The sequence below is a fragment of the Hylobates moloch genome, unplaced genomic scaffold, assembly GCF_009828535.3.
Source record: "Hylobates moloch isolate HMO894 unplaced genomic scaffold, HMol_V3 SCAFFOLD_6, whole genome shotgun sequence".
In the NCBI taxonomy this organism is placed as follows: domain Eukaryota; kingdom Metazoa; phylum Chordata; class Mammalia; order Primates; family Hylobatidae; genus Hylobates; species Hylobates moloch.
This window is the reverse complement of record NW_026652281.1, coordinates 155,399,615-155,408,976: the sequence shown is the minus strand read 5'-3', so window position 1 is coordinate 155,408,976 and position 9,362 is coordinate 155,399,615. Positions and strand designations below refer to the sequence as shown.

The window sequence follows — 9,362 nt, the reverse complement described above, 5'->3', positions numbered from 1 at the left end:
CTTCTTGTCTTTGCACTCACCTGGCGTGCTACAACCTCTTAGCCTCTGGAATTCTCACAAAAGCAATTTGTAGTTTGATGTTTAGTTGATGTCTCTGTGGGAGAACAAGGGACTAGGGCTTCCTATCCTGCCGATGTCATTTCCGTGGGTTAAAAATTATTTTATTTCAGTACTTGAAAAATGTTCTGCCTTTGTGGTTTCTAGTGAAAAATCTGTTTTCATTTGATTTTTATCCCTATAGGTAAACTGTGATTTTTCTCTCTAGCCTCCAGATTTTTTTTTTTTTTTTTTTTTTTTTTTTTTTTTTTTTTTTTTTTTTTTTTTTTGAGATGTTGTCTCGCTCTGTCTCCCAGGCTGGAGTGCAGTGGCGCAATCTCGGCTCATTGCAAGCTCCACCTCCCGGGTTCACGCCATTCTCCTGCCTCAGCCTCCCGAGTAGCTGGGACTACAGGCGCCCGCTACCACGCCCGGCTGATTTTTTGTATTTTTAGTAGACAGGGTTTCACCATGTTAGCCAGGATGGTCTCGATCTCCTGACCTCGTGATCCGCCCGCCTCAGCCTCCCAAAGTGCTGGGATTACAGGCGTGAGCCACCAAGCCCGGCCTAGCCTCCAGATTTTCTTTTAGTTTTCCGAAGTTGAACTGTGATGTGTTTTGGTGTGGATTCCTTGGTTTCATGCTTTTGGGGGTTTGCTCAGCTTCTTGAATGTATAGGTTCATACCTATTGCTAAACTTGGGAATTTTCAGCCATTAATACGTCAAAGATTTTCCAGGCCCACTTGTTCTTCTCTCTCTCTCCTGAACTCTGATTATATTGTTAGATCTTTTATTACAGTTCTTCAGATTCCTGAGTCTCTGCTTTTCTTCCAGTCTGTTTTCTCTGTATTTAAGACTGAGTAAATTCTATTGTATCTTTAAATCCACTGATACTTTCCTCTGTCCTCTCAGTTCTGCTGCTGTGCCAATGCAGTGAATTTTTTAAATTTTTGGTTACTGTATTTTAGTTCTAAAATTTCCATTTTTTTTTTCTTTTTCTTTTGTTTTGAAACAATCTTGCTCTGTTGCCCAGGCTGGAGTGCAGTGGCACGATCTTGGCTCACTGCAACCTCTGCCTCCCGGGTTCAAGAGATTCTTCTGCGTCAGCCTCCCAAGTAGCTGGGATTACAGGTGTGCGCCACCACACCCAGCTAATTTTTGTATTTTTAGTAGAGACGGAGTTTCACCATATTGGCCAGGCTGGTCTCGAACTCCTGACCCCATGGTCTGCCCGCCTCAGCCTCCCAAAGTGCTGGGATTACAAGCGTGATCCACCACGCCCAGCCTAAAATTTCCATTTTTTCTTTCTCACTTCCTTGCTGAGTCTTTTTATTTCAAACATTTTCATAATTGCTCATTGAAACATGTTTACGATGGCTACTTAAAAATCTTTGTCAGATAATTCTAGCATGTCTATCATTAACTTGTTAGTGTCTACTGATTGTCATTTTTCATTTAAGTGATCTTCCTGGCTCTTGACATGACTGTTGAAACTTGAACATTTTTAGTATTATGTTATGAAACTCTGAATCTTATTTGACCAGGTAGACTAGAAGCTCATGTTCCTCATTTGATATCTCTAGATACCACATTAAGGGTCTCCATTTTACTTCTTCATGTGGGTGAAATTTCTGGGAGCTCACTAGGCCTACACTAATATAACTATGATCGGGAGGTATTAAGTGTGACTTATTCCTGCTCCCTATGTAGCCTCCAGTGACACTGTGGGGTTGGAATGTGGTTTGATTATTGCTGGGCAGGGGTAAATGGTCTTACTCTGCACTAGGCCTCCACTTACACCAACCGACCACAATAGGGGAATGATGCCTTCTTCCTACTGGGTGGGGATAGAAGCCCTTTCTGCACATGGTCCCCACTATTATTGCTGGCATGGGGCAGGTGCTCATTACCAGCCAGTGTGGATGAATAACCTAGCTCTTAGCACTCTCTGACACCCCCCAGCAGGGGTTTTATGAGCCTTCTTTTCATCCTTATAAGGATAGAAGTTTGGACTTCCCACTTGGCTTTTGCTGGTGTGCATAGTCATGGGGGCAGCTTTATCTGGTTGTGTGACTAAAGTAGAGTGGCTGTCTAAAGTTTTCTGTCTTGCTAGACTGCCCAATTCCTGGTCCTTTGGGTAGAGACAGTAGGCTTTTCTTAGAGCTTCCTTTTTTGGTGGGTCTCTGTTGGTGTTTCTGGGTTTCCATCTTCTTCAGCTCCAAGTCTGGGACATATGAGGCAAAAAGAATCACCACTGGCCAGGCATGCTGGCTCACACCTGTATCCCAGCACTTTGGGAGGCCAAGGCAGAAGGATCACTTGAGCCCAGGAGTTGGAGCCTGGGAAACATAGGGAAACCCACCCCTACAAAAAAAAATAGCCAGGCACAGTGATGCATGGTATAGGACTGTGGTCCCAGCTATTTTGGAGGCTGGGGTGGGAGGATCACTTGGGCCTGGGAGGTCAAGACTGCAGTGAGCCGTGATCACATCATTGCATTCCAGCCTGGGAACAGAACAAGACCGTCTTGAAGGAAAAAAAAAAAAGAATCACTGGAGTCTTACGTTTGTTTACAATATACAAGGTTTCAGATGTATGGAATAAATAAGGAAAGGTACATCTGTCTATTCCATCTTCCTGGAACAATCTGATTTTTAGGTTGAAACTTTAATTTGTAATATATGATTATTTTGTTGAACAATATATACCAATACAGTGTTTTATTGAACAATACATACCAATATAGTGTTTTATTGAACAATATATACCATCAGGAAAATAGTAAGATTTCTTTGTAGTTCTTTTTGTTCTCAGGTCAACTCATCTTGAAATCTCTATACAAAAATTCCTATGATGAAATTTAAAATTTTGAGTTGATCTATACCATATACCACTAAGAACCACAAAGCAGGATATTACATAATAATGTGGAATTTCTAGAGCTGAAAAGGCTAGACACCATGTAACTTGAAGTAGAATGGGGGCTGGAAAACATACAAGTTTCTTGACTGTTCAATGCTCCCACAGAAAGTTATATAAGAAAATAAAATATTTTCATTTTTTATAGATCTCAGAAATTACATTACTGAAATAACTGACTTTACAGCTTAGAACGGACTGAACGATGACACTAAGTATCTTCTGATCTTGAAAGACTAATTGCATCTAAATTTTTAAAAATATAACCATGTCAGCTTTAATTAAGCATTTTACCATCTGTAATATTTGGCAAAATACCAGAACAGTTTCAGACACCAAGAACAGAAATAACCGTTTTAGTTCTCATTAAGAACTCTTCTCACAGACTCGCCCAAAGACCTACTCCCAACAATCAGTCCTTCAGTTTCTCAATGATCAAATAACCTTTGAATCATTTGATCATAATCAGAAATGATCAAATAATCTTTGAATCATCTATTCTATCAGATAATGCTTCCTAAAATAGTCTCAAATTGGTCATTTGCTCCTCAGAAATATAGTGAATTAATATGTCCACCATCATATCCAAACTCCTACAGTCTTAGACAGCATTCAAAGTCTCTGACAGGATAACTGTAGCTTTCATTTCAAATATTTTTATTTTATCCTACCAGGAGCCCTCTACACCAGCAAAGCCAGTCTCCCTACAGGTCCCTACAAATGCTAGCTTTACTCTTCCTCTGAGCCTTTTGCTCCTGGCCTTACTCTTGGCCTTGCCTTCCAAGAGTACCTCATTTCCACGTATTATTACATCTTTCCTTGAGACCTGGATAATTTCTTTTTGCTCTAAGTTCTTAGAACACAACGTTGGGCACTTCATCAGGCTTCTGTTTACTAAGGAAGAAACCTGATCTTATATACATATACACATACATGATGATATATCATGACCAAGTAGAATTTATTTCAGGAATGAAACATTGGGTAACACCAAAATTCAAACAATTATCTATTAAAAGAATGAAGAGAAAAACAAAACGATCATTTCAACCAATGCAAAAAATGGACATGACAAACTACTACTCCATTTTATGATAAAAACTCACATCACACTAGGAATATGAGGGAACGTCCTTATTCTGGTAACAGGGATCCACAAACAATTTTTTGGCGGGGGCAGGAGTGGGGGGCGCACGTGGGGGAGGCAGAGTCTTGCTCTTTCCCCAAGCTGGAGTGCAGTGGTGGGATCATAGCTCACTGCAGCCTCAACCTCCTGAGCTCAAGCAATTCTCTTACCTCAGCCTCCCAAGTAGCTGGGACTACAGATGTGCACCACTATGCCTGGCTAATTTTGTTGTTGTTCTTGTTGCTCAGGCTGGTCTCGAACTCCTGGGCTCAAGCAATCCTCTTGTCTTGGCCTCCCAAAGTGCTGGGATTACAGGTGTGAGCCACCATGCCCAGCCTGGAAAGAAAGCTAACATAATATTAAATAGAGAAATATACTTATCATTTCTATTCAACAATGTACTAGCCTGTACTAGTGCTATAACGTAAGAAAAATAAATAAAATGTATTATGATTGGAAAAGAGAAACAGAATGGAAATCATTTAGATGATCGTATGTGCAAAATATCCAAAAAAATCTACAAGCAAGCTATTAGAAATAAGTGAATTTAGCTAGGTTGCTGGATACAAGGTCAATATACAAAAACCAATTATACTTCTATATACTAGCAACAAACAGGAATGAAGTTTTAAAATACAATTTGCAATAATACCGTGAACACTTCCTGCCTCCTTTCCATTGCACAAGCTTTTCCCCAATTTGGAATGCCTTTCCATCTACCTCCACATGCCTGTTCAACTCTGACATTTCTTTCCAGTCTCTTCAGATTTACCACTTTTTAGAAAGCATTTTCTCTCCCTCCCTGAGTAGTTTTCAAACTTTAATTCGCCAGCAAATTTTTTCCTTATAATTAAAAATAACAACTATCAAATACATGAAACTGACAAACATGGAGCTTTCTTACTGAAACAAGGGTAGGAAATAAAACTCAAGAGCCCTGACTTCCCAAAAAACCTCCAGGGCAAGGATTGAAACTCATTAATTTAATATCATTAAGCACCCAAATATCAAAATTGAGACTCTTAAAAAATGAAGTCCCCTATCTTAGAGAAAATGAGTCAGCAGGCTTCCTTTACCTCCAAATCACTTATCTGTATTCCCTTCTTTATGTGGGCTTTTCCCTCCCTGAAGTTAAGGTTAATTCCTCCACCTATGCTATGACTCGAATTTATTTCAGAAAAGTTGTTCCTCCCAGCAATGTCTTCTTTAATCCACTATCTACATGTGTACACATTATTAAACTAGAAATGCTCCCTAAGTCATTCTTCCCTTCAATTATATTTGAAATACAGTCTTCGACAGCCTACTTGTTCACTCTCCTTCAGTGAAATTTCTCTTGTCAAAGTCTACAATTATCTCCTTATTTACCTACTTACTCTCCTTATTACTTCGTTTATAGCACCTGACACTACTGCCCATCTGAGATTCATTTATCCCTTGGGTTCAGTGACATCCTCTTCTGCCTTTTCTGCTACATAAAGGGCCATTCCTTTTCACCTTTGCACAATTCCTTGTATATTGTTGTTTTCCTGGGTTGTATCCATGATCCCTTTCTCATTTAATCTATACATTCTCATGGCCAATTTACATGTGCCAAGCTTTTCACTAACTGTATCTTAATTACTCCTAACTCAAGCCATCCAGCTCAAATTGAGCTTTTGGGTTTGGATGACTCATTTAACATGTATAAAATCAAACTGTTTACCCCTATATTGCCTACAAGGCATATCACACCACCATCCATCCAGGTAACTAAGGCAGAAACCCAGCAGTTAATCTACCCTGTGTGTCAATCACCTTCCCCAATTACTTGATTGCAAAAACTATGCCTTATCTATTCTTACTACATTAGCTGTGCAACATATTCTTCACTGACTATCCTTGCTTGAGCTTAGAGTCTCCTTCACCCATCACTGGAGGCTGAATTCTAGGCTTCAGTCTGTTGAGCAGTCTTCAATCTCCTAAATTCATCCTCTACACATTCGTGCAATACAGTTTCCATTACTTAAAATCGTTACTTAGTACCCTAAATTTCAGAATAAAATTCAAATTCCTTAGTTTGGCAAGTAAGACCTTTTGTTACCTAGCCACTGCCTTCTTCTCAAGCTTATCTTTTTCATTACTTCCTATAGATTCTCTACAGATGTAATATGCTGTCACCCACCCACCCTACACCTTTGCATATGTGGCTCCCTCTATTTAGAACCTCACTTTATGAAGAATACCTACTATTCTTCCAAAACTGGGCTCAGACACCATCGTCTCTGGGACACTACTGCTGGTCTCTCCTGGTTTGCTTGGTTAGTCTTCCATATTTCTGCATCCCATGCAAATCTCTCCATTTGTATTCTGCAACACAGCATCACAGCTTAACTATTTATCTGTGAAAACCCCAACACATTATGATTTGCTTACTCCCTTTAACCGCCTCTTCTCCACCCACTCAATTCATGACTTCTTTAAGGTCTGTTTCTTTCTTCTATACAATTTCTAGAGCTCAGGATAATATCTGGCCCAAACTCAGGCTTAAACAAACATTTCTAAGTAAATCAGTTTTGAAATTTACCATTATTTTTAAAGAATTTCCTTTGCAGTCTAAAACTTTTAAAACCCCACGAGGAAAACAAACTTTTATTTCATAAACTGATTCCTTTTGAAGACTGTCACAAGTGACAGGCTCTTTGAACAATTAGGATTTCATCTGCAGCCAACTAAAAAAATATTAATAGCTTTAACCTTGAAGTGATTGCCTAAACAAACAAAATGCTTCAACCTAAACTATCTAACATTACTGTTCAGAGCATAACAAGTATGGTTTCATAATAAATATGACTTGAAGACAATAAAGAAAAAATTCTGAAAACAAAACTAGGAAATGTGTAGAAAATACGGGAGACTATTAGACGTTGTTTGGGAATGACTAGAACAAAGAAGAGAACAGATTTTTTCTTTTTTAATAAAAGCCATGCACGAAGTTTGACAGTAAGTCAGGAAAAGGTAAATTCCAGACACTAAGAGGTAGTTCAGTTAGTTTTTATCTCTTATTTGGTCCTTTGCTCTAATACTGCATATATATATATATATATATATATACACACATATATATTTTAGGAGAAAGTGCAAATGTAGTCCCCCACTACCAAAAATTATGCAGTCGAGTTTTCCACATTTTGGGAAATTGAAGGGGTCAACACATCCGGAATGCAATGGATAAGCCTTGGCCTGGGAAAACCACCTTCGTGATCATGGTAATCTCCCCAGCCAGGTAAGTATATATTGCATATATTTTTAAGATCAATTATTTTGTTTGCTATTAAAATATTTGCTGTAACAAATATGCTTATATTTATATAATAGTAGCTTATACAAATGTTTTTCTAATGAGAAATTCAGCAACCCAGCACCCAGACTTTTCTTTTTTGCATGTCATAGATAGCATGTATTATATAGAGATTTTATAAACATACCTTTTATCTTACAAATGGCCAATTTCAATGTCTGCAACAGTGAACTGTCTCAGGATATTTTAAAAAGTGAGTGACAAGTATAAAAGCTTTCCCCATAGTTATTACATAGCTAAAGTTTATTCTTAAAACTTAGTATCTGATGAGAACTAAGAGTTTTCTCATATAAGTTATATTTAATAAATCACTCTCAAGCATGTATTCTCTGATGGGTTTTGGTTTAAGGCTTTCACACATGCAAATCGGCTTTTAAGGAGTCCTCTTCAATGTGAATTTTATAATGATTAGTAAGAGATGACCTCTGGCTAAAGAGTTTCCCACATGTATTACATTCATAAGGTTTCTCTCCAGTATGAATTCTTTGATGTGCAATAAGTGATGAGCTTTGTCTAAAAGTTTTTCCACATGTATTACATTTAAAGGGTTTTTCTCCTGTATGAATCCTCTGATGTTGTATAAGAGCTGCACTTTGGCCAAAAGACATCCCACATTCCTCACATCGATATGGTTTCTCTCCAGTATGAATTCTCTGGTGATTACTAAGCGACGAGTTACACCTGAATGTTCTTCCACACTCGTTACACTTATAGGGTCTTTCTCCAGTATGCATTCTCTGATGTTGAATGAGAGCTGAACTCTGTCTGAAAGCTTTTCCACATACTTTACATTTACATGGTTTTTCTCCAGTATGAATTCGCTCATGAATAATAAGTGTTGAGTGGGAGCTTAAGGCTTTACCACATTCATTACAATTATACAATTTCTCTCCAGTATGAATTATTCGGTGTCTATTAAGTCGTGAAACAGAAGTAAAGCCTTTACCACATTCATTGCATCTATAGGGCTTTTCTCCAGTGTGAATTCTTTCATGTTGAATAAGAGAGGCACTCTGGCTGAAGGCCCTCCCACATTCACTACATTTAAAAGGTTTCTCTCCAGTGTGAATTCTCTGATGATAACGAAGGGATGAGCTAGACTTAAAGGTGTTGCCACATTCATTACATAAGTAGGACTTCTTTCTGAGATGAATTTTCTGACTTCCAGAAAGGGATGTGCTATAACTGGATGCCTTCCTACCTGGATTATACCTATGGGGATTTTCTTGAGCATGGAGTTTTTGATGTATAAAAAGCCCAGACCTTCGACTGAAGGATTTACCACATTCTTTACATCTATAGCATTTCTCCACAGTATGGGTTCTTAAATGCTTACAAAGGGATGCACTATGGCTGAAGGCTTTCCCACATTCTTTACATATATAGGGTTTCTCTCCTGTATGAGTTCTTTGATGTTGAATAAGAGCAGAACTTTGGCTGAAAGCTTTTAAACATTCTTTACATTTAAATAATTTTTCTCCAGTGTGGTTTTTCTGATGTTTACGAAGGGATGAATTGTGAATGAAGGCTTTTTCACATGTACTGCATTTATAGCGTTTCTCTGCCGTTTTGATTTTTGATTGGTTAAGTAAATTTGAATTCTGCTTGAAACTATTTCTTTGTATTTCACATTTTGATGGAGTTTTTTCTTTAGCAAATCTCTGTTGCTTAATGAAGACTGATTTCAGGTAGAAGTTTTGGCCAAATTCAACATTTTTATGGCTTCTATCTACAGTAAGGATTTTTGTATGGGCAACTGAAATTATTTGTAAATCTTCATTTTTGTCCTGCTGCTTCTTAAATTTCTCTTCATATATGCAGGATCTTTCTGATATGAAGTTCCAGGGTTCATCCCTTTTCAGTCTTTTCCTCATCTGCTCCTGAAATGAATCCTGAGTTTGAGTTGACTTTGTCATTTTAGGCGTGCTCTTACATCCTGA

General features: G+C 38.2%; 1 protein-coding gene and 1 non-coding gene across 3 annotated transcripts in view; both read right to left on the bottom strand.

The window, feature by feature from the left end:
* Positions 1 to 1,660: 1,660 nt before the first annotated feature.
* Positions 1,661 to 9,362, bottom strand: part of ZNF354B (zinc finger protein 354B) — a 30,651-nt gene continuing 22,949 nt past the window's right edge. The window contains exons 4-6 of one of the 2 annotated variants that reach the window (XR_009213921.1): positions 7,550 to 9,358; positions 6,312 to 6,431; positions 1,661 to 4,430 (exon numbers count right to left, since the gene is read on the bottom strand). Coding sequence is in view for 1 of the 2 variants with exons in the window: in XM_032158832.2 (XP_032014723.1) it covers positions 7,776 to 9,358 (1,583 nt within the window). In the remaining variant the exon portion in view is untranslated. The other variant, XM_032158832.2, reaches the window with a different exon arrangement.
* On the bottom strand, positions 7,191 to 7,355 carry LOC116472127 (U1 spliceosomal RNA). The gene has a single exon (XR_004249029.1). It is a non-coding gene; the product is annotated as a U1 spliceosomal RNA (small nuclear RNA).